The sequence below is a fragment of the Equus caballus genome, chromosome 14 (assembly GCF_041296265.1).
Source record: "Equus caballus isolate H_3958 breed thoroughbred chromosome 14, TB-T2T, whole genome shotgun sequence".
Taxonomy (NCBI): Eukaryota; Metazoa; Chordata; class Mammalia; order Perissodactyla; family Equidae; genus Equus; species Equus caballus.
This window is the reverse complement of record NC_091697.1, coordinates 37,251,685-37,276,101: the sequence shown is the minus strand read 5'-3', so window position 1 is coordinate 37,276,101 and position 24,417 is coordinate 37,251,685. Positions and strand designations below refer to the sequence as shown.

General features: G+C 43.2%; 2 protein-coding genes and 2 long non-coding RNA genes across 9 annotated transcripts; 2 read left to right on the top strand and 2 right to left on the bottom strand.

The window, feature by feature from the left end:
• The first annotated feature begins 298 nt into the window (after nucleotides 1-298).
• THG1L (tRNA-histidine guanylyltransferase 1 like) lies at nucleotides 299-7,296 on the top strand. 6 transcript variants are annotated; one of them, XM_023617317.2, is made up of 6 exons: nucleotides 299-633; nucleotides 1,414-1,590; nucleotides 2,360-2,529; nucleotides 3,298-3,386; nucleotides 4,610-4,717; nucleotides 5,759-7,296. In XM_023617317.2, the coding sequence occupies exons 2-6, from the start codon at nucleotides 1,469-1,471 to the stop codon at nucleotides 5,918-5,920; spliced, it is 651 nt and encodes a 216-aa protein (XP_023473085.1). In that variant the 5' UTR covers nucleotides 299-633; nucleotides 1,414-1,468; the 3' UTR covers nucleotides 5,921-7,296. The 6 variants fall into 6 exon arrangements, with proteins under 6 accessions (XP_023473085.1, XP_001500944.1, XP_023473086.1 ...); XM_001500894.5 differs by having other exon boundaries at nucleotides 308-540; XM_023617318.2 differs by having other exon boundaries at nucleotides 345-540; nucleotides 2,364-2,529.
• On the bottom strand, nucleotides 4,583-6,486 carry LOC138917445 (uncharacterized). The gene is made up of 2 exons (XR_011425478.1): nucleotides 6,349-6,486; nucleotides 4,583-4,946 (listed from the first exon to the last, which is right to left on the bottom strand). It is a non-coding gene; the product is annotated as an uncharacterized lncRNA (long non-coding RNA).
• A 90-nt stretch (nucleotides 7,297-7,386) lies between the features above and the next one.
• Nucleotides 7,387-8,331, bottom strand: LOC111767749 (uncharacterized). The gene is made up of 3 exons (XR_002799556.2): nucleotides 8,187-8,331; nucleotides 7,892-8,048; nucleotides 7,387-7,546 (listed from the first exon to the last, which is right to left on the bottom strand). It is a non-coding gene; the product is annotated as an uncharacterized lncRNA (long non-coding RNA).
• Nucleotides 8,332-9,019: 688 nt separating this feature from the next.
• On the top strand, nucleotides 9,020-24,121 carry LSM11 (LSM11, U7 small nuclear RNA associated). Its single transcript, XM_023617315.2, has 4 exons — nucleotides 9,020-9,500; nucleotides 16,182-16,321; nucleotides 18,215-18,298; nucleotides 18,765-24,121. Exons 1-4 carry the CDS (start codon nucleotides 9,041-9,043, stop codon nucleotides 19,173-19,175), a joined length of 1,095 nt encoding a protein of 364 aa, XP_023473083.1. The 5' UTR covers nucleotides 9,020-9,040; the 3' UTR covers nucleotides 19,176-24,121.
• Nucleotides 24,122-24,417: the final 296 nt, after the last annotated feature.

Genomic DNA, 24,417 nt, shown 5'->3' with positions numbered 1-24,417 from the left:
ATGAGGTGTTAATTTTGTCAATTATATTTTTCAGTATATTCCACATTTTATGCAACAAATTAATAAATGCTATTTAGAAAGAAAAAGATCACAACTAAACCTTCGAACTTGGTCAGAAAGGAATTTTTAAAAGCTTCCTCAGAGTGATCTATTCCAAGACCAGAGGAGAAAGGCGAGGAAGCCGAGGAAGCCAGAAAGGTAACCTCCTCCCTGGTCCGGGCGTTGGGTTAAGGACTACAAGGAGAGGCGAGAGAGCTGGGGACCTCCACTGCGGCTAGAGCGGCCACGAAGGGAAAGAGGAACTTCCGGGGCGGGGCTTCCGGCTGCTTTCCCTTCCGCGGGGTGGGGGATGTGGGCTACTTGCAACGTGAAGGTTCGCGATTGCTTAGCCGCCGCTTCCGTCACTCTGAGACGGTGCCTGAAACTGGGGGTGGCCATGGCAAAGAGCAAGTTCGAGTACGTGCGGGACTTCGAGGCTGACGACACGTGCCTGGCCCACTGCTGGGTGGTGGTGCGGCTGGACGGCAGGAATTTTCATCGGTGAGCAGGTTCAGCTTGTGGCCGAGTAGTGTGCGCCAGCGCTTCCGGGGAATCCAACGCCTCCTGTCGCAGTTGCAGCTCGTGGTTACCGGGGTAACGCAGCAGCCAATGAGCGCGCGGTGTTGAGCATCTCCCTACGGGCTGGCCGCGACGTGCTTGAACGCGAGCTGGTCAGGGTAGTTAAATGGGGCAGGATGCTGCCCTGTTGAGAAAGTGGCCTCGGATGACCGTGCTAAGTGAGCAGAGACCTGCTAGCAAGGAACTGGTGGAAAAAGTCACTCTTGAGCGCATTACTTCAGCTCTTCAGCCAATTGCCCAGCTATTTTGTTAGATATCTTTGAGGGCAGACTATTCAGAGGCCTGTTTAGGCCTTGCTGTGGGCAACACTTTAAAGTATGGTCTTGTTTCATTGTCAGTAACAGGCCACATGGATTGGATTCAGGAGTAAATATGGGTCAGAAAAAAGGGAGAAAGAAGTGTAAAAGAAAGATGGGAATTTATTTTTTTTAAAGTGCTACTTTAACAATAATGATTATTGTAACTAACATTTATTTATTGAACACTTCAAAGAAGCCAAGGAAAATTATATTTATCTCCTTCGAATCTTCAGGACAATCCTAGGAAGTAAAAACACGTTTTCTCCATTTCACAGAAAAGGGAATCTAGGCTTAGCCGTTTGCTCCTTTTTCTTATTTGATCAGGACAAGAAAAAACTAGAGTTCTTAAGGAAATAGATTCAGTTGTGGCTAGTGCAATGTTTGGACTCAACACTATTACAGTATCTTCCTCTTTGAATATCTTCTTTGATCTGTATTGTTAATGACAAGCTCTCTTCCATCCCGGCCCTTTTCCCCTCTTCTTTCCCCTATGAAGGTTTGCTGAGAAGCACAACTTTGCAAAACCTAATGACAGCCGTGCTCTCCACCTAATGACCAAATGTGCCCAGACTGTAATGCAAGAACTGGAGGATATTGTGATTGCATATGGACAGAGTGACGAGTATAGCTTTGTGTTCAAGCGAAAAACCAATTGGTTTAAAAGAAGAGCCAGGTAATTCCATGGCCTAGCTCCTAAATATTTCCTACTAGCATGTGGTTTCTGCTTATCTTAATCTCAGACTTGCAGACTATAGATGGTGTTTTCAGTATTTACAACTGCAGAATGTATGTATATTTCCTGTTTAGAGTATTGTACTTCCATCTGATATCTGAACATTCCATATGCCTCTTTATCTGATGCTTTCCCCTCCTTTCCCCATCAGCTTAGCCTCTAGACTGATCAGGCATTAAACATTGAGACGAGAACTAGAGACCATAGAGTATAATATCAATGATTCATAGGTTGGCTTCAGTCATTGACAGTCTATACATGCATTGCGGTATTGCTTAAACTTTTAATTAAGGAGCATCTCAGTGCAAAATAGACAAACCCGAGATTTGATTTGGCAGTATTTTGAAACTCTCACAGGAAACAAATCATATAATAAATTGGTAATGTTTTTACAACAATGGTTCCCCTCCCTCCAAGACTTAAAAAAAAACAAACTCTTGAGCCATAAATTCATGTCATGTCCTACAGAGAAAAATTTGGTATTAGTAAATTACTTATAGGACCGGAGGGAGAGGCAAACTGCATTTCAAATATATAGCTGAAATATTAAAATAGTTTTTCTTGGCCCAACGCATTTTATCTCTGGGCTACAGGGCAGTTTGTGTTATCTGTTGCACCCACAGATGCGTGTGGTTCCGCTGTCATGGTGTGGCGTTAATATCATGTCTTTTTTCTCTTCTTGCTCCACCCAATGTGCCTTACTTGCAAGTAAGTTCATGACTCACGTGGCCTCCCAGTTCGCCTCCAGCTATGTGTTTTATTGGCGGGATTACTTTGAGGAGCAGCCCCTTCTCTATCCCCCAGGCTTTGATGGAAGAGTAGTGGTGTATCCTAGCAACCAGACCTTAAAGGACTACCTCAGCTGGCGGCAAGCAGATTGTAAGTGAAACCAAATAAACAGATGTAAATACCAATTCCATACATTGGAGGTGGTGATCTGGTACAGATGTGGCTCGTGTGTATTTTGTTTGAAATGAAATATTTCAAATTTTTTAAATTAGTTGAAAATAATTTAAAAATTTGGAAATTTTATATTAATATTTGCTGTTTCTAGCTTTTTTGAAAAATCAGATCTGGCATTACGGGGTCTACATTCCCACTTAGTGTTGGACAGAAGCTGTGCAGTGACTGCTGCATTTATACACACACGCCCCCACACAGGAGCCAGTGTGCCGTAGGCTCTACCTTTCCCTGTTGTTCCCCTGGGGTCACCTACTCTGCTTTACATGTTTATGTTCGTGCTGGCCTCAGTGGGTATTTGAGTTGTGACCTCTGCCTTATATGACTATGATGAAATGTTCACAAGACTTTTACTCATTTGGTGTATCTTGACTTTGCCAGAACTGGAAAAGAGGTGGGAATAATGTAAATCAAATAACTTTGAAAGTATTCCTAAGCTTAATGGACAGGTTAACAGATTTGTGTGTAAAGCATAACTGAAATGACAGAATAAAACTGTTAGGAAATGAGGTTTTTTTCTGTTTTACCACCTCCCCTCATGTTCCTGTGTATGGCTTTGGGCAAGTCACTAAACGTTTCTGAGATCTCTTTATAGAGGAGAGAGGCGGGGCTCTAGGATTCTTGGACACTTGAATATTGAATAAAGATTCTGTATGTATAAACAGTGCCACTTTGTTCTCTTCACAGGTCACATCAATAATCTTTATAATACAGTTTTCTGGGCACTTGTACAACAGTCTGGACTAACACCAGCGCAAGCCCAAGAGAGATTACAGGTAGAAAGATCTTCCCGTATTAATACTTGGCTGGGACAGTTTTCTGTACACTCTCCCATAACAGTTTGCATTCTTTTGTAGCTCTCTTTATAGCTTTGTTTTGAAAGGATATAAAAATCATATTAGTGGCAGCTCGCTTGCTTGCTCTGTGACCCTAGCAGAGTTACTACTCCTCCCTGATCCACGTGTCCTCAGCTGGAAAATGGAATCAGTGCCACTGGCTCTGCGTTCCCACATGGTGACAGTTGGCTGGAGCTGCGGATTGGCTGCCCTCTGTAGACAGGGCATGTGCTCTTCTTTTTGATGTCAGTCCCATCTGGCCTCTTCCCTTGTTGCCATTCCCTGCTAGGCACCTAGAGTTTCTTGGGTTTATGACCCCTGTGTATTGTTAAGAGTCTAGGCTCTGGGGACCAAGTAATCATACTCAGATCATGCTTCTGTTTAATTTTATCCTCTCTGCCTTCATTCTTTATAGGTAAAATGTGGAAAATAATAGTTCTTACCTCATAGGTATATGGTGAGAATTAAATGGCATGATGCCTGTAAAACACATAGGATAGTACAAAGCATACTGTGAGTACTTAATAAATCCTGGCTTTTGTTATTAGATGACAGTGCTACTTATAGGATGACTAACTCTAAAATGAGGTGCTCTGTTGTAACAGCTCCTAGTACAATGCCTGGTACATTATAATTACTCAGTAAATGGTTGTCATTATTAACAATAGTGATGAAGATTTATATATGGCAATAATAGGAAGGCTGGTAGATCTGTATACAGAGTTTGGAAGAGCCAAGTTTAGACTTTGATTCTTCTTATAAGAATAAGAGCAACCTTCAGCCTAGGGAATTTATGTAATCTTTCTAAGCTTGAGTTCTCATCTCTGAAATGGAGATGGTCATGAGGGTCAAATAGGAAGATAAACATAGTGTATCTTTTACAGAATAGGTACACAGTTACTGTTCATTCCTCTCACCCCATCACGGTCATTTCTTGTGAAGCCAGTTGTTTGCTACAGAAGAGAATCTTAGGAATTTAAACACTGAAATGAGATTGAACTACTGTTAAAATGAAAATTCATTAGTATCTATAAGACGTTTGATAAAACCCTTCCACTTCTTGATTTCTTTGTGGAAGTTTAGACAGAGGGTGGAAAGGATAGGTGGCGTTAGGGGAGAGAGAAGACTTATAAAGCTTTTTATATCTGTTTTTATTTCCCCAGGGAACTCTTGCAGCAGACAAAAATGAAATTTTGTTTTCTGAATTCAACATCAACTACAACGATGAGCCACTGATGTACAGGAAAGGGACTGTGTTGATATGGCAGAAGGTAATGCAGTTATGTCCAAAGAAAAATGGAGGTCAGGGAAGAAGAGAGCCTGTGCCCAGCCCATCTTGCCTGCCACCTGTATGCTGATGTGACTCCAGTCACTAGCATGAATTAGATCCTCTCCAAAACAAAATGTCACCGATGATTATTTTGGATGCTTATTTTGTCAGTCAGTGCTCATTTTGTCAGTTTCTTTGTCATTGAACTTCGTGATCAGGAATCTTCCCTCCTATAAGTAGAATCACAGAATTTTAGAACCAGTACACTTATTTTTCTGTCATAAGCTCTCCCCAAATCAAATAAATCCCCTTTAAAAGGGTACAGTGCAGATATGAGGATTTTTGCATTCATAGAACATTTAAAAAGTACTTTCTGCCACACTAGATAATACCATTGAATGGTCTGTCCATCCCAGGACACCTGTGATATGAGGCACTAAAAGATGTTGGATATGAGCAATCTCTCACTTGCAGAATGTTCATGAGAGTCCCCAGGCATTCATACTTACCTTAATATTCTGTAATAAGTCTGTATATTTACCTAAATCCTTAATTCTACCAATGTTTTCTCTCTGTACCAGCTCCTGGGCATAATGATTTCTCTAAATTTATTTCCTTCCGTGTAAAGTAGTTTTTTCTGAAATGAATGTTTTCAAGTATTAATGGGTACCTTGAGAGCTAGTCATTCCACTGGTAACTTCGTTGCCTTTATTAGTATTTTTAAAATACATTTGTTACTTGGCACAGACTTACATAATGCAAGTGGGAGAGCAGAAATACTCTTAATTTCTATAGTTATTGCTAACAAGGATCCTTGAATCCTTCCTTTGTTCCTAAGATCTCCTTTCAGAATATAGCAACATAACTTTGAAAAGTATTTTTAATTGTAAATAAGTTCATGTTGAGATATGTGTGTGCATCTACCTGATAAATATGTATTAATCAGAAGTATATGAAGTAAAAATGTGAACTTCCCGCACATCTCCTTCTCTCCCAAACCGACTCTAGTTAACAGTGTCAATATTTTAACTTTTTCTCGTAGGTGGGTGAAGTCACAACAAAAGAAGTTAAGCTGCCAGCAGAAATGGAAGGAAAAAAGATGGCAGTGATCCGGACCAGGACTAAGCCAGTGCCCTTATATTGTGATATCATCGGGGATGCTTTCTGGAAGGAACATCCAGAGATCCTACATGAAGACAGCTGACCCTTTGCTTTTCAGTCCTGGCGTGCTTAACCCTGCACGGCCCCCCAAGTCTCCTGGCCTTAGGTGGCCCTGGCATCTCTACCACCCAGAAGAGTGTGCCGGGAGTGACTTGACTCTGGTTGGGAGGGGAACGGGAGAGGAAAAGATGGACGGGGGGAGTGTATCTTGTTCTGCTTTAAGTGGAACACCTCTTTTGCAGTGTTGGAACATGTTTCCTTTGGTAGAAGTGCAGTTTTTTTAAAATCATGATACTATTTTTATAAAGCAAGAACTATTTTATGCCTTCCAGAATGAATCATTTTTAGATTGTGACATCAGTCTTATAAAAACCTGTCAAGCTCTTTCCACCTGTGATAGAAGACGAGCCCAAACTTTACTCTCACTCACCTATTCTTAACTACAGAATCCAGTGACCTGGAAAATCTCACCTTTCCCACACATCTACTTGCATTCATCTTTGGCAGACCTGGCATCAGTATGGGTTGATGGCTTCACGATGCTTCTGAATTCAGGAATTCCTGGGAAAACTCAGGCTTGGTGCCAGTCTCCAATTTGGCAACTTTGGCTGAAGAAATGAGTAGTAGTTTGCATGTCCTTGTGTAAACATTCCATAGATTGATTTTGTGGAGTTGTCAGCATGATCATCATCATTTTCTTGCCAGGACCATTGTTTCCAAGGCCACTTAACCTCTTTCTAAGAAGAAAGAATTATGTGTATATATGAGAGAAAGAAAACGTGAGTGAGGATGAATGAACAAGGAGGGAGAAACATTTACTCCATGTCCTCTAGATACTGCAGTTTTAAAAGTCACCTTCCTGTTGGACTTCCTGGAAAGGATTCTCAGGTAGCCTCCGTATAATCAAAACAATGACATTTGCATTGCAGAGCTGAGGGGTCAGCATGCCCCTTGGGGGTCAGAGGTGCAGGTGTTAAGGGAGTCTTCAGAGACCCACCTGCCGAAGGGCCAGCGGAGGTGAGTGAGGAGCAGCAGACAGCAGCTGCAGTCTGCGTATGGCCAAGCTGCTGGCCTCTGAAGGGGGCAGGTGGTGGGGGTAGGTGGTGAGACAACTCACAGTACCTCTTGTCCTCATTTCATATTTTAGAGGAAAAAGATGATTTGGCTCTATTAAGAATTAATTAAGAGATAGCCCACGTCCCAGTGCCTGGTCTTGCATTGCAGAATTTACAGCCAAGAAGAAGATGTATTTTTGAAAGTGTGACAGCTGGGCTCATCCCTCATTAGTTGACACCGCATCTGTCAATGCCATTTTTCCCCTCCTGTTCTCACTCCCCGGGAATAAGAGAGAGGGCTCATGTTTGGTAATTGATAAAATTTCTTTGAAGAAAAATAAAGGTTGCAACTCCCTTGGCCTAATTTTTCATTTCATTTTTTCATACAAATGCAGTATATGAATTCAACTTCTGTGTCTGTGTGTGTGTTTTACATAAGCCAGGATACACATACCTTCATCAGAGGAGTGGTTCACAGACTTCTGGATACAAAAATTACTTGGAACGCTTGTTTTAAATGCTGACTCCAGGCTCCCTCTCCCATGAAGATTTGGGGTTCAGATTTTCAACCCCAAAGGCTTCTGATGCCTATCTTTGGGTGTCCATCTACTGCACTTTGGACAACAAGATACACTGTGGTAGGCCAAGTGAAGCAGTAAGATAATGTAGCTCTTGACTGGCAAATGTAACTTAGTGGTAAGTCAATTTATAGCATTTTATATCAAAATAAATATAGATACACATAGGCATTAGAGTACAAACTTCCGAGACAAAGCCATTTAAAGAAATAGGCTTTCTGTGGATGCTATATGATACTACAAAAGCTATCACAATTTGTCATAAGATATGGGAACAAGCCCTTATTCATTGAATTGTCAGCAATTTGCAACTTTGAGTTTCTTGGGCAGGGAGTTTGAGCAAAGGAATATCCTGGGCTTAATACTCATGCCATAACTTACCCTGTAGTGCCATTACTTAGAAGCTCGACGCTCAGTGGTTTTCACATTTTCCTTGTTGCAGTATGTATATATTGCACATTTGTATATTAATTTTCATCTTGTTCTCTTAAGGTAAAGAATAGTATTCTCTCAGGCTTCCTTTCCAAATCTAAGGAAACTTTAAAATACACACAAAAGCAGCTAGTATAGAATTAATACTAGTTAATAGTTTGGGGGAGTGGTGGTAGTTAAAATTATTTGTGTGGCGTATAGGTGACTGGAAACATCTTAGGTCTGTTAGATGCGGGGGTAATACCTGGGCCTTTGCTGTCGATACTTTAATATCCAAAAACAAATGGCTTCCTGAACGGTGTCTATAAAGTGCAACCAGGTCTGGTAAGTCCTCCATCATCCTGTCTTCCAAGAGCTGGATCCTCACTTCCTCCAGTTGCTTAACAATGCTGAGAAAATCAGTGATAGAATGAATTTTCTTGAATACCAAGGTCTCTGGTGTTAGTGCCAATTACTTTTTCCATAGGGTGTAGGAAATGGAGCAATGGGATCCACCCATCCTTCATAGTTTCACTGTCCTTTTAACCAAAAATTACCTAACGTTCACAGAGCATTTATTATGCACTCTACATCCACACTCTCTTCATTCTTAGGACAATTCTATGAGGTAGGTACTATTTCTATCATATTTCAGATGAGATTGTAAAGACGCAGAGAAGCTAAGTAATTTGAGTCCAGATGGGCTACCCCCAGTGGAACTCAGCAGGAAAGCAAACGGGGACCTTGGTTGCCCTCTTCCCGCCAGCTCCAGCTGCGGGTAGCCTGCACTTCCAGAGAGCAAAGGCTTGGGGAGCTTGTTAAAACGCCGGTCTCGGCTTCATCCCCAGGGAATCTGGACTGTTAACAAACACCCAAGTGATAATATAGATGGAGAAATACTGCTTTAAAGCAGATTAACCTGTCACCGGGCGCTGAGCCGCTGGGGGCCCGGCGGGTCGCAGTGTCCCGCCACGCCCCCGGCGGGGCAGAGCGCGGACAGATGCTGCCCCCCGGCGGCCGCTCGGGCGCAGTGAGGCCCCGCGCCGCGGCTGCGCAGTGCCGCCCTCTGGCGGCTCCGCTCCTTCTTCCCATCGGCCTCGGCTTGCGGGCCTTTCAAACATGGAGGAGCGGGAGCGGGGGGCGAGGCCGGCTGGCGCCGGGAGCCCCGCGCGCCCGCCCAGCCCGCGCCTGGACGTCAGCTCTGACAGCTTCGACCCGCTGCTGGCCCTGTACGCGCCGCGCCTGCCTCCCATCCCCTACCCCAACGCGCCCTGCTTCAACAACCTGGCCGAGTATGAGAGCTTCCTCCGGACCGGCAGCCGGGGCGGCGGGCGCGGGCGGGCGCGGGGCGCGGCCGCGGGCTCGGGGGGCCCCGCCGCCGCCGGGCCCTCGGGCAGGACCCGCCGCCGCCCGGACGCCCCCGCCCCGGACTCCGACCGCATCCAGCGCCTCCGCCGCCTCATGGTGGCCAAGGAGGAAGGGGATGGGGCCGCCGGGGCCGCCGGGGCCGCCGGGGCGCGCCGCCGGGGTCCGGCTCGGAGCAGGAAGGCGCCGCGCAACGTGCTCACGCGGATGCCCTGTGAGTTCGGCCCGCGGTCCGGAAGCGGGCGGCCGAGGGGGCTCTGCGGGCTGGACGGGGCTGGGCGCAGGGCTGCACGTCCGAGGGGCAGGGTCTGGGTGAAGGTTTGCAGAGATAATCGGGGACCGTGGGGAGGTTCTGCTTGAGTCCTGTGGGTAACGGGGGCGTGGGGAGTGTCGTCTTGGCTGCAGAAGGGTCTGCAAGAGCGGTGGGGGAAGAGTGGAGGCTGTAGAGGGCATAAGGAGCCCTGGGGAGGGGCCGCCTGGGTAACAGGTGGAGGAGGTCTGCAGAGATGATGGGGTCCGTGGTCGTGGTTACAGGGGTGATGTGGAGGCTGTGGAGAGGAGCTGCAGCAGTGATGGGGTGTGGAGAGGGCGGGGGGCCTGGAAACAGGACGTCATAGGGAGGCTCTGCAGAGGTGGTGGGAGGTCTTGGAGACCACAGACGGAGGAGGTGGTGACAGCCTGTATCGGGGGAAGGAGAGTGTTTGGTCAGTGGGGTTTGAGGATGATGGGATGGAGTGTGGAGAGATCTGTTCAGATAGCAAAGGGGACAAAATGTGATAACCCCTGCACGTTGACAGCTCATTCTCGGTTTCTGTAAACGGGAGAAGGGCCCCAGGGTCTTGATACACTTGTGTTCACGTTACCAAATCACGAATGTTGGAATGCAGCGACCACAAAGTGCCCCTAAGACAGAGAGTGTTTTACAGCCGCTCTGCCAGGCTGGGTGCAGGACTGTGTCTGTCAGGCTCCTATTACCACCATATGCGCGGGTTATTTTCAGTTCTGAAGGTGTAAATGGCACACGGGGATTTCTTGGAGCCTCCTAAGAGTTCCTTGGAGTAAAGCTGTAAATAGCAGAGGTTGCTAATGTGTGAGTTAGGTCTTGTATAAATGGAATAAAAACAACCCAGAGTTATATCTTTTGTCATCTGGCAAGCAGTTCTGACATCTGCCGGGTGAACACCATGACCTACTTAGCCATTCAGAGCATCTGTATCCTGATAGCTAAATTGTGACATTATTAAATCACTGCCTTTGGAATGGAAGGTTGTGCTAAGCAAGGGGATATTTTGTTTCATTCCTAGAAATGTGTTTATTGAGAAAGAAACATCCTGAAAAGCTGTGTGCTGTGGAGGGTGCCTTTGTCAGGTGATTTCTTGTGCCTGAGCATCCCCACCCAAGCCAGAGTTTACCCCAGCTCGCTTGCCCAGCAGTAACACAGATAGAGTATGCATGTTCTTAAAGTGGGAGCAGCCTGGGGGGCCTTATTCTGCCTATGCTTTGTGCAGCTGTACATGGTTGAAATGCACTTCAAGTCTCAGATGGTAACATTTCTTTCCATTTGGCCAGTTATTGCTTTGCTACCGAGATTACCAAGGAAAAGAAATATTTCTATGTAGTCTGCTATGACAGAGCTTCGTAAAGGCCAGCTTTGTCGACTTCCCACGACTAAATATATGTCTGAAATCAAGGTCTCAGAGAATGTGTCCAACACACTGAAAATTTTAGTCACGCCTCTGGAAACAGTTGGCCGTACATGATAGAGATGAGTAGCCATCACAGAGTCGATGACCTTCAGAAAGAAAAAGAAAGGACAAAAGCATAGGTGAGGATTAGATTTATTTAAGAAAGTTCCTTTAAGAGGTCAGCTTTAGGTCTTGAAGTTAAGGAAGGCCATAGTTGAGGATGACAGTAATTATTTGAAAATCAGGCTATTGAGGTGTAATTTATATGTAGAAAATTCACCTCTTTTTTTTTATGGTTAGCAATTTTTTTATTGAAGGTGGTAGTTTATAACATTGTGAAATTTCAGTTGTACTTTATTATTATTTGTCAGTCACCGTATAAATGTGCCCCTTCACCCCTCGTGCCCACCCCCAGTCCCCTTACCCTCTGGTAACCACTAAACTGTTCTCCTTGTCCGTGTGTTCGTTTATCTTCCACATGTGAGTGAAATCATATGGTGTTTATCTCTCTCTGTCTGGCTTATTTCCTTTAACATCACACCATCAAGGTCCGTCCATGCTGTTGCAAATGGGAGGATTTTGTCTTTATGCCTGAGTAGTATTCCATTATATATATGTATATACACACCACATCTTCTTTATCCACTCATCAGTCGATGGGCATTTGGGTTGCTTCCACATCTTGGCTATTGTGAATAATACTGCAATGAACATAGGGGTGCATAAACCTCTGAATTGTTGATTTCAAGTCCTTTGGATAAATACCCAGTAGTGGGATAGGTGGGTCATATGGTATTTCTATTTTTAATATTTTGAGAAATCGCCTTACTGTTTTCCAGAGTGGCTGTACCAGTTTGCATTCCCACCAGCAGTGTATGAGGGTTCCCTTTTTTCTACAACCTTTCCAACATTTGTTATTTTTTTGTCTTGGTGGTTACAGCCGTTCTATTGGAAATAAGGCGATATCTTAGTGTAGTTTTGACTTGCATTTCCCTGAAGATTAGTGGTGTTGAACATCTTTTCATGTGCCTATTAGCCATCTGTATATCTCCTTTGGAAAAATGTCTGTTCATATCCTCTGCCCATTTTTTGATCGGGTTATTTGTTTTTTTGTTGTTCAGTTGTGTGAGTTCTTTATATGTTTTGGAGATTAACCCCTTGTTGGATATATGATTTGCAAGTATTTTCTCCTACTTGGTGGGTGGTCCTTTCACTTTGATCCTGGTTTCCTTTGCCTTGCAGAAGCTCTTTAGTCTGATGAAGTTCCGCTTGTTTATTTTTCTTTTGTTTCCCTTGTCTGAGTAGACCTGGTATTCGAAGAGATCTTTCTGAGACCAATGTCAAAGAGTGTACTGCCTATATTTTCTTATAGTTTTATGGTTTCAGGTCTTACTTTCAAGATTTTGATCCATTTTGAGTTACTTTTTGTGTACGGCAAAAAGGTAATGATCTCCTTTCATTCTTTTGCATGTGGCTGTCCAGTTTTCCCAACACCATTTATTGAAGAGACTTTCCTTTCTCCGTTGTTTGTTCTATGTCTGTGAAGAGTGTCATTGGGATTCTTATTGGGATTGCATTGAGTCTGTAGACTGCTTTAGTTAGTATGAACATTTTAACTATGTTTATTCTTCCAGTCCATGTGCATGGAATATCCTTCCATTTCTTTATGTCATCATCAATTTCTTTCAATAACGCCTTATAGTTTTCATTATATAAGTCTTTCACCTCCTTGGTTAAATTTATTCCTAGATAGAAAATTCACCTTTTTTAAAGTGAGTTTTGGCAAATTTTGGTATAGTCGTGAAACTGACCACCACGATCAAGACAGAACATGTCTATCACCTCAGAAAGTTTCCCCCTGCCCCTTTGTAAGTCAGGTGATCATTTTATTGTTGCTAATAATAGCTACTGTTATTGAGCACATCTGTGCTTTACACTTTGCTAAGCCCTTTAGATACATTATATCTCATTTTTCCCCTGGATACTACTTTATCGATGAGGAAACTGAGGCTCCTTGAGCTTAACTACTTGCCTAGGGTCACATAGCTAGTGAGTTTGCAGGTGATACTTAAACCTGAGTCTGTCCAACTCCGGGGCCCATGTGCTTAACCAGTATGTTCATCTCAGGAGAGCGAAGAGAGTACATTCTCATATTTCCTTGCTTGTTTTGGTGAGTGGAGGATGCTGCATATGTGATGCGAGGGTTCCTGTCCAGAGCAATGAGAACTGAATTTGGGTCCAGAGAGGGATTTGTTGCTAGAATGCTTTGAAGACCCAAACCAAAGAGTTTCTGTTTGAGTTTGTTATGCTAGAGAGTGGGAACCATGCTGTATATTCTTAAGCAAAAGCACTTTTGGGCCGATGTTTCTAGGAGCTGAGTTTCCAGTAGTAAAATGTTTTGGTGGGTAGAGCACAGCTCAGGCTCAGGGGTTTGACTGCCTGCGTCTGAACACTGGCCTCTCCACTTTCCAGCTGTTTTCCTTTAGACAAGTTATTTAAACTCTTTGGGGCCTCAGTTTCCTCATCTATAAAATGAGTTGTGAGGTTTAGGTTACTTAACACATTTAAAGCATTTACAGTAGTGATGTTCCCTACCACGTAGGGAAGTTCTCAATGAATGTTAAATGTCACTGTTATTGTTGTAGGTTGTTGTTGTGGTTATTATTATTTTTAGACTGTCATGATTAAAAGCCCCCGGTCAGGATGCATATAACCTGCCTCTATTCAGTGTTGGCTGAGCTGTTTGCTAGGTCAGTAACCTTGAGCCAATTATTTAAACCTTTCTGGGCCTCAGTTTGCTCATCTATAAAATGGGGTGGAATAACAGTACCCATGTGTTAGAGTTGTGAGGATTAAATAAGATAATGTATGTAAAGTTAAACTTCCCTCAGGGCCTGGCTCGTACCAAGGGCTCAGTAATTGATGATCATGATGGTGACAGTGATGACAATGATGTTGTTGATGTGATTGATGGGAGCTAGGAGGCTGTTGCAGTAAACCAGTCATCTGCTGAGGCTCTGGACTGTATTTTTGGTTGTGGAAAGAGAAAGGAAAGGGCAGGTCTGACTTATTGAGAATCTATTGACCTGTATTTGGAAGGGTGTAGCCCAAAGTAGTGGCAGTGGAGAAGGGGATTTGGAAGAATAACTTTCTTAAAAATAAAGGGTGTGTGTGTGTGTGTGTTTGTCTTAAGTTTTAGAAGCCTGTGTGTATTTATTTATTTATTTATTTATTGTCATATTAAGTTTCAGAAGCCTGACTTGAGCTCCATATGGAGTCTGTCACAGAGCCTCCTGGAGGAGATTCAGAGGGTGCATTCTCATTCAGAATGTGGAGCTCGTTTTCGCCTTGGCAGTTTGCTCTGATAGGTGGTGCTAGTATATTTTTGATGACACAAGGACAGAAGTGCTCCCTGAAATTACACCTTATTAAATCTTTGGAAGAAAAAGAAAATCAAGAGATGTGAGAGTTGAAAGACTTGAGTTTGCCATTTGTTTAGTTAGAATAAGAAATTGTTGTTAAGATATATGCTTGTCCTTTCTCTCTGTCTTGGGGGTTTGGGGGGGAAGTTGTGCCCCTGTTTTTCTCCAAGTTAGAAGAGGAATAGTCTTTCCACTCTTCATGGAAACACCTGTGTGTGTAGTGGTGGTGGTTGGCGGGGTGGAGAGGGGCGCGTGCAGTGAATGTGTGTAAGTAATGGGAGTAATCCAGGCATTGTAATCAGTTTCTAAGGAATTGAATTATAGAGACTTATTCCTAAAATGAATCTGGAAGTTAACTATTCTAACCTCAACTTATGAATGAGGAAATTCAGACTGGTAGAGAAAGTTACTCACCAAGGTCACACAACTAGTTAAAATGAAAAGTTGTTTACAATGCTTGACGTAACACAGTCTGTAACACATACAGATATGTGTACATGCACACACACGCACACACACATACCCATATAAATCAAAAGTTCAAAGAATTTTAAAATCTTGCCTCTACAGAGGAAGGGTAGATGATGAAGGTCAGACCAAGGTTCTCATGTTCCTTTCCAAGGCCGCTGTTTCTGCCACTCTGCCTCCAACTGTGCCTTCTTGCTGAATCTTCAATCTGGCATAAGCTCCTACCTCTCACCTGCTATGTCACTTTCTTCCAAGAGTATTTTCTTTTGTAATTTCATCCCTGCCATCATTTATAAGCCAGTCCATGAGTGGGGGATAAGGAGAGCATGAGTAATCAACCTAGTTATCCACACTAAGTGCAGGACTCTTCTTCCCCTTTTGCCACTGAGAACAAAACAAAGGGAGCTTTTTTGTTTGTTTACTATTAATGGCAATAATTGCCAAAGAATTTTCCTTGCAAGCTTGGGAGGGAAAAATTGAGACTGTGTATGTGTGAGTGTAAGAATGTGTGTCTGTATGTGTGTGGTTTTCTTTTGGGAGGTTTTATATAGTATAGCCAGCATACTGTGAAGGCTAAGTTAACATGAAGTAATAAAAATAAAATTCATTCCTGCTCCCAAGCTCTGAAAAAAAGAATCCATCATAGTAAAAGCTGCAATTGATAGTCCCAATATTTTTGCCATAAATTGTCATACTGCTCTTTTTGCATGATGCTTATCAGCAGTCTCATAGGAGCCAGATGCTCAGTAGGTGTCTTTATACCATCAAGGCTTGGAATACAACCAGTCTTCCTCCTAATGTGAAGATGATGTGCATTGAAACATTAGTGACCCCAGAGAGCTTGTGCATGGAGTAGTTCAGACTAGGGGGGCCAAAAGGCCATTCTCTTAGAGGATTACATTCATGAGATTCATGAGAACTGTCCTGGAAAAAAAAAATTGCCTAACAAGGCACAGAATTGAGAACAATCTAGCTGTTCATGTGTATATTTAATGTGGTCTTTCTGTTTTGTCCAAAAAAGCTTTTAAATGATGGTCCAACTTAGAATTAGTGACATCAGAGAAATAAGCTATATAGGTAGTGGAACATTTGGATGACAGCCATGCGTGTGGTTTACCCACATTCTGGTGGAGTCTTGCCTCGTTTCAGTGTATGTTGCCTGTACTAGCAGTGTTGTCCATTGGGCCTTCCAGCTCCCGCGGTGAGATTGCCTCTGCACCATGTTGCCTTGTGCTGCCAGAGATGGTTGGGGGGTCTTGGTAGTTAATCTGGGGAATGAGAGCAGATCTTCATGCCATGCTGACCGTTCTCTTGTTCCAGTGCACGAAGGCAGCCCTCTGGGTGAACTGCATCGCTGTATCCGGGAGGGGGTGAAGGTGAATGTTCACGTCCGCACGTTCAAGGGACTGCGGGGCGTCTGTACGGGCTTCCTCGTCGCATTTGACAAGTTCTGGAATATGGTAATTAAGCCTTTCTCACGGGGCTGGAGGACCTCCTAGGGATTAAATCTGTTGTCGACCTGAGTAACCTAATTCACCAAAACCTACAGAATAACTTCCCAGAGGAACTGGAATCTTTGCATTCTCTTGGCCAGCACAACAAAGTTCTTTTTATTGCTTCATGTTCCTTCAGACAGAGGCTTTCAACTGGGGCAGTTTTGCCCTTCTCTCCCTCCTGGGGACATTTGGCACTGTCTGGGGACATGTTTTTGAAGATCACAACTATGGGATGGAGTGCTACTGGCATCTAGTGCGTAGAGGCCAGGGATGCTGCCGGACGTCCTGTAATTCAAAGACAGCGCCCCAACAACAAAGAATGATCTGGTCCAAAATGTCATCAGTGTCAAGGTTGAGAAACCTAGCCTTAAGGAGTAGTTACTTATTTCATCTGTTTGGTAATTTTATATGGATTTCCCAGCAACCATTCTTTGATTCATTTAAAAATATACATTGACTTCCCATGGGCTGGGCACAGTGCTAGGTACAGAAATTTCAGAAAGGAACTTTCACTCTACAGTTTTGGGAACAATAGATAAGGATAGATGGGAGGCAGACATATTAATAAACAAGCCACTTTGCATGATGTTTCCTTATGAAGAAGTGTACCACGTGCCCCCAGCCATCTGAGGGTGTTCACTGGACGTTTGTAGGAGAGAAGGGATGTATTACAGCACAACCATAATACGACGCAGTTAAAATAGGAGCCACCAGGGCTTTCCAGTGCTGCTTTTCCATATGGTCTTCCATCTCCAACTTTTCTTTTCCCTGTGCTTTATCTGCATCCCTGCATTCTCCTGGATAATAATAGTTGCTAATATTTATTAAGCCCTGACTGTGTGCCAGATACTATACTAAAGACTTTATATAGATTATCTCAGTTATTGAGTTGAAGGTGTATTACTATTCCATTTCACAGATGAAGAAATTGAGGCTAGAGCTAGTGGAAGATTAGCCCAAGATCACACTGTTAGTAAGTGGAAGTACCAGGACTTGATCCCAGGTCTTTCTGACTCTTAAAACCATGTTTTCAACTGCTATGGAATCAGAAAACCCGGACTTTAAGCCTAGTTTTACCACTTGGTAGCTGTGTGACTCTAGGCAAGATAATTTCTCTCAGCCTCAGTTTTTTCATCTCTAAAATGTAGGAAGAAATATTCTATTAGAATTTTACCTTTGGGGGGAAGATTTGAGAGGGTATACTTGATGACTGGATGGTAACGATTATACTGCCAGCTTCTGTTTGTAAGGTGATGTACACTTTTCATAGTAATTTCTCATACACAGTCTCATTTGAGTCTAACACCTGTGCGGTGAGGTTGATCTCTCAGTGGCAAGAATTCACTAGCAATTCTGTGGGCAGCCATCGTTCATCTCTGTTGACTGCTGTGATAAGATGTAGAAGCTGAAGAGGGAAGGAAGCAGTTGAGTAGTGTTTCTCAGAGTGTGCTCTAAGGCCGTCCTGCCTCAGCATTATGAGGTTTCTGGTCAAAACAGAAAGTTTCTGGGCTTCGTTCCAGACCTCCTGAGTCAGAATCTCTAGAAGAGTAGCCTTGGATTTATAATTAATAAGCTTCCTAGATGGTTCTGCTCCCCGGATTTAAGAACCTGTGCCGTGCAGTTGTAAAGGCCGCTCACCATAGAAGAAGCGTGTCTTTTGTGCTGGTAGCAGCTGGGAAATCCTACTCGGAATCTGCCCGGTATTACCATTTTTTCCTGCCCCAGAGCTGAGTCACCTGTTAAGTTTAGTTCTGCTACAATTAGATGTTATTCTGCCTTTTTAAAGTTTTCCTGAAAGCTGTAAAAATAATGTCTTTAATTCTGCCTCGTTTTTTCCCCTTTGGGCTGTTTCTCTAGGCACTTACTGACGTGGATGAGACCTACCGGAAACCTGTGCTAGGCAAAGCATATGAACGGGACTCTTCACTGACTCTCACGAGGGTAGGCGGCTCCCCACTTCCTGAGCCCCCAGCATACTTTCAGGGTTAAGAATCAAGGTCACTGAGCCCGGTGACTGGGGTTTCCTAGCGGGAAAGCCGTGTTGCTGTCAACCAGCCATGCCTGGACCAAAGTCTTCCTTAGTCTCTCTTCTGTGCATCCAGCTAATCTCACATGAGTCTGTGCTTCTGACCTGCATGTTGTTTGAGCAACAAGTTCCTTCTTATAAGGCTTAAAAGTCTTTTAGTTTTATACTATAGAAATAAGCAAGTGCCTTTTCTCTTGACATACTTAATGACTTATCTGAGCTATGGCTGGAAGTAGAAAATTCATTACTAACTTTTTAAGAATTGCCAAGCAAGAAGTCCACAGAGCTTAATTAAGGAATCTGGTCTTTTTTCTGTGTATTAAAAGAGGGATGTTGAAGGCTAGAAGAGAAGGCTGATATTTGTCATTGCTTTCCTTATAGCTGTTTGATCGACTAAGACTTCAAGATTCCTCCAAGAAGGAAGCAGATTCTAAGTCTGCAGTTGAAGACTCCACTCTGTCCAGATACTCCCAGACATCCACTTGGAAGGTGGCTTCAGTGTGGGGAAGAGGAGACACTGACCGGGGCTCACGCAAGCGTTCCCGCTCCGTCCCTTCTTCCCTGCAGGCGTCTACAAGGGAGGAATCCCGGTCAGAGCTATCAGGGAGGACTACACGGACAGAAGGGTCAAGCGCAGGGGGTACCTTTTCCAGGGCTACCACCCTTTCCAGGGGCCAGCCCCGTAAGAAAAAGCGAAAGCCCAAAGTGGATTACCAGCAGGTATTCACTCGACACATAAATCAGATTTTCATTCGAGGTGAGAATGTCCTCCTGGTTCATCTTGCACAGTGACCAGCTCGGCCTCACTTGAGCTTTGGTTTTAGAAGTAAAATGCATGAATTGCTGCTATGCTGTATCCTAGTATCCCAGTGAAACTCTGAGTTGGAATGATCCTCTCTGGTCCTGCATGTGCGGAGCATAGAGCCAGGCTCAAGCCCTCTGGGAGATGAGCTCCCTGAAGGGGAGATAGGCCTTGGAAGGGCGGGTGGGTGTTTGCACTAATATCAAGGCAAAGTCTGTACAGAGGTACATGCATCTGCTTTGGTATCATGGTCTACTTCAGACACTCAAACTAAATATAGGGTCTTCATTTGAATTAAGGGTCATGGTATGAATTGAATTCATTCTACAGACACTACAGCATGGGGGAGATAAAACCAGCTCGAAAAAGAGTGATCTCATTTCTAAAAGCTAGTGCTCTGAGTACTCAGGAATTTCATTCTAAGAGTAGCAGTATAGGCTGCCCTGGAGCCCTGCACCCATGTGTTGTAACTGACCTTTGAATTTTGCTCTACACCATTCTCTCTTGATTAGGAAATGTAATGTATTATCTTTGAATATCTGTAAGATCTCAGAAAGCTACGAACTTATGTAAGAGTGAAGTTTGCATAGGTTGTATGCTCAAAGGAGCCAGCAATGAAAGCTCTGTTTTATCCTCCTCCTTATTATCTGTCTTCCCCTTAACCAGAGGTAGCTTCTGCGAATGGCATACCAGATGGGACTGTAAGATGCTCGTGTGGTAGCTTCTTGTCCTTCTCTCTCACTTCTGTGGCATGGTGCTAGTGCATGTACCGTGTGTATTGCCCCTCTGTACGGAGTGTAACCTGTCCTTGGAGCTTTATGGCAGGGGACTGTGACCTTCATGTCTGGCTTTAAAGAGTTCTGCGTGAACTCAATGATGCCGATACATCACGCGGCTGAGAGTCCCCTTTCCAGGCAGGGCTGGCCCTGTGTGGAATATCTTCTAGAATGGTTTTCCATCAAACAGGGGTGGTAGTTTTATTCCCTTGTGTCAGGCCAAAGAGGTTCTCACAAGTACAATGGGTGGTGTCTGTAAGGGACACTTTACTCACAGCCTGGCTTGAGTAACAGGAACCCCACAGCACCCCCTAATGCTTCTACTTGAATCTTATTATATGCTTTCTCAATCACCAGTGCAGAATAGGCTGTTTCTTGACACAGACTGTTAGGCAATATTGATTTTTTGTTTTGTTAGTTTATATTTGGTTTTATTTTAGATAACCTATGTTCAAAGTAAGAATAAGAAATAGCTAACTAGTTAAAATGTTTGAAAAGAGAAATTTCCCCTGCTGTATTTGTTGTGTAACTTAGAGAAGCCTTCTGAGCAGCAGGGTGCATAAAGTCTATGGAGCTGGGACACCTGGTCCTTCTGCCTCCTGGGCCGCTGGCTTGTCATCCAATGCAAGGAGAGCAGACGCACCCCTCTGTGCTCAGCTTTTCCCCATCAGACACCTACCTCACAGGAGCCCTGAGACAAAGATTTTCAGGAAGACATTTTAAAGTCTCCAAACATGTTTACGTGCCATGAATAGTTTTTAGTAACTCTGTTTCATTGCTTGGTAAGAATTCTATGTCTTATGAGCAAGGCAGGTGCTACATGAGAGGGTAGTCTCTGTAGGTGTCATATTGATGACGTTGTTGTGACCAGAAGGCAGTGGCATCTTCGGGAACTATTTCCCGTAGTCCACTCCTTTCTCCTGAGGGACAGTGGCAGTTCTCAAAATATCTTCAGTAAGAGAAAAGTAACATTTCTTTGCTGCTTCCCTCACTTCCCAGGCCCACCCTGTTCTGATCATTATCAGAGAGAATTCCCCTGAGCTTTTCAAGGGGTTCATATGATAGTTCCAAAGGGAGAGTGTGCATCTAAAAATGACACGTCCCCAAAGGGGAGTTTTTGGAATTTTTTGGTTTTCTTGTTTATTTGTTTTTATTTTTATTTATTTTTTTATTTTTACTTCTCCCCAAAGCCCCCCAGTACAGTTGTATAATTTTTAGTTGTGGGTCCTTGTAGTTGTGGCATGTGGGATGCCGCCTCAACGTGGCCTGATGAGCAGTGCCAGGTCCGTGCCCAGGATCCAAACTGGCGAAACCCTGGGCCGCCGAAGCAGAGCGTGTGAACTTAACCACTCGGCCACAGGACCAGCCCCTGTTTTTGTTTTTAAATGCGTTTTAAATATACCCTTTAGAGCCAGATCAGATGCACTAAACATTTAGAGAGGTTCCAGGTTACAAGCTTAAGTGAATAGTTATCTTTGGAATCTGCCAATCTAAATTCTCTTCTAAATATTGTGTCTAAAATCTCAGTTCCCCAATTAATGTCATCTTGTTTAGTCATCAGGCGCCCCTCCCTCTTGCTCTTTACCAATCTCCTCCGTTTGGCTGGTCCCCATCTCTCTGTCCTCTTGTCACTCAGCTAGAAGCTATAATAGACACTAGATTTTCCCAATAAAGTGGAAATTTGGAATCAAAAGGAGTCTAATCAGTTTCCATTTTTCTAGTGCCTGATTAAATCTAACCCGATTTATTTTAAACACTTGCTGCTTTTCATATTTGCATATAATTTTCATATATCCATGTAAGGATTGATTTACTTTTCTGCCCAACTTAACAATTCTGGCTCTGAAAATTATTTTGAAACGTGTGTGATCTGTCATATGTGCCCATATGCCCCCGTTTATTTATTCCATTTGGACAGTGATTTGATTCTGGAATGAATACTATCTAGTAATGTGCTATTTTGTACAAAGCATTATAATTATTTTTTTTAGAGAAGTCAGTTATTTTTAATTATTGTCTTTTCCTTATTATTGGAGAAGTTTTTCAAAAAGAAGAAAAAATAAGTCCTAATAATGTATATGTTATTCAAAAAATGTGATCACCTAGGACATTATAATCAGTTGCTATGGAAATAATTGAAACTGATTTCTAGTATTCCAGGGATGTGGGCTTGGGACACTTGGTAGGAATAGTACTTATTTTTGAAAATCCAACATTGGTTCTTCAAAGTAATGTCTAGATGTGGGAATGTGTTTTCAAGACAATTCACAGGGCATTGCTGTGCACCTGAGGTCTTCCCAGGAGCATCCGGCTTTGCTAGATAGTAACCAGGGATTGAGAAATGGAAGGTGTGCTTTCATGCTCAGAACCATTTCACATGCCGTCCTTTGTACACAGTGGTGATCCTACTGGTCTACCACCAGGAGAGCTTGCACTGTAAATGGTTTGTTCTAGTATTTGGGAAGCATTTAGGCTTCTTTTCAGAGACCATCTTGTGACAGAGGTGTGCCATTTGTGAGGTGGTAGCCAGAGTTAGCAGTGTCGAAGGCAGGTGACTTTAGACTGGTTGGTACCTTGCTCTCTGTGCATGGTGCATGTCAAGTCAGAAAGCCCGGACACCATTAACATTAGTCTAGGTGCCTGGAAGTCCTTGCTATGTGTTGTTAGTGGGTCAGGAGGGGTTTCATCTATCCTGGTGGGGAAATAGTCCAGGCGCACCTTTAGAGATAGTCAGATCATGAGCTATGAGCTGCCCTTAATCCTCAGAAGCCTTGCAGAAATCTAGGTATACCACTTCCACCCCTTGAGAAAAAATGGAAATCTAACTTGATGCAGAGTGGATATTTGTATTTCTCTTTGCACTATTCCCACAGCAGCTGACATGGGCAAAATCATGAAATAGAATTGGTTCTGTAAATTACTTCTTTAAATTTTCTCTAAATTTTGCCTTTAGAAAAATTAAAATCATTCAAAGACAGCTAGCTGTCACTGGTGCTGCCCCAAAGCTTTCCAATCTTTGTATTTTTTATGAATGAAATGGTTGCTGTGGGAAGGTCAAGGTTCATGTAAGAACATCATAGTATAAATATAATGGTTTTGCAACTGTTTAATTTTTCTCTTCCTGTGCCAGATATAGAATGCAGTTGACCCCTTTTCAGTAGCTTCTGTTCATCAGCCTGTGTTTTCCTGGGCAGACAGCTTTTCTTAGTGATTGTAAAGCAAGAAAATCCTATATAGGCCACTGTTGCAAATGTGGGTGGTCAGTCATTACTTTAGAGGAAATTGAGTGATGAATTTAGGATAAGCCTTTGGGGTTCCCGTCACAGTTTCCTGGCCTCTGAGGAAGGGTTGGGCCACCTTTGTTCTCAGTTTTTTGAGTATTTTTCAAATGTTTGTATGTTCTCCTGCACTCCTCCAATAAAAATGAAAGCTCTCTGTTGAGAAATGGCTTTGGATGGTTCGGAGATCTAGAGGAAAAGAAGTGAGCGCACCTGAGACCTTCAGTTGGTCTTTTATTTATTTAGAATAAAAAGTAAGTTTGATAAGCTACCAGAGTTAGTGCTTCTTTAAAAAGACTCTGAAAATATGGGAACTGTCCTTCAGGAAAGCTAGAAAAGCTATTCCCAATACATTGCAATTGCTTTTGATTTTTAGTCCTTTGGAGCCAATATCTGATGTTATGTTTTTAGAGCTGTAGGGGGAAAAAGGTGTAAAAAATTTTAAGGGGTGTTATTTAAGCAATTATTTGTGAGCTAGGTTCTAGGGCAGCTGTCCAGTTCTTTTTATGTTGTCCTGACAGTAAAGCAGATAATAAGCAATGTCTTGAAAAGTGATTTGCTTATTTCATACTGACATCTAAAGGCAGTAGCCTTCTGTTTGGCAACCTGGGGGTTACCCTCTGCACCATGACTTATTAATGTCCTTTAGACAAAGCTAACCCTGGAAGACTCTATGTATTTATAGTTTCCTGTTCATGTACCAGCTGCTAAAAGAAAAAGCATAGCTTGTAATCTTGTCTTGAAATTACTCCTAATTGTTAAGTTCACCGGAACCCTTCCTGTTTAGGGAGGATTGCTGCTAGTAATGTCAGTTTGCAATGTTCTGCTTTGGGGATGTGTCGTATGGAGGTCTGGAAACTGTAATAAATGATTGTATTCATGTGCCGGCTGCCTGTCTCTGCTGATTTGGGGAGTGGTGGAGGGGAAGAGGTGAGGGAGCCTGCTACGGAGTGAAGACACAGACCTAGAAAGTTAAAACATCTCAAGCCTTCTGCAGTCTCCTTGTTGTGACCTTGTGCTTTTTCTTTACCAAAGCACACACATCCAGATCACTCTCCTTGAGGTAGCTTTGTTCTTCCGAGTTTATTTGAAGTTCATGCTTAGAAAAGGAGGTTGGCTCACATTGCGAATTATCTCTTCTAAGCCCCAAGCAATGGTAATTGCCCTGTGAATTTATT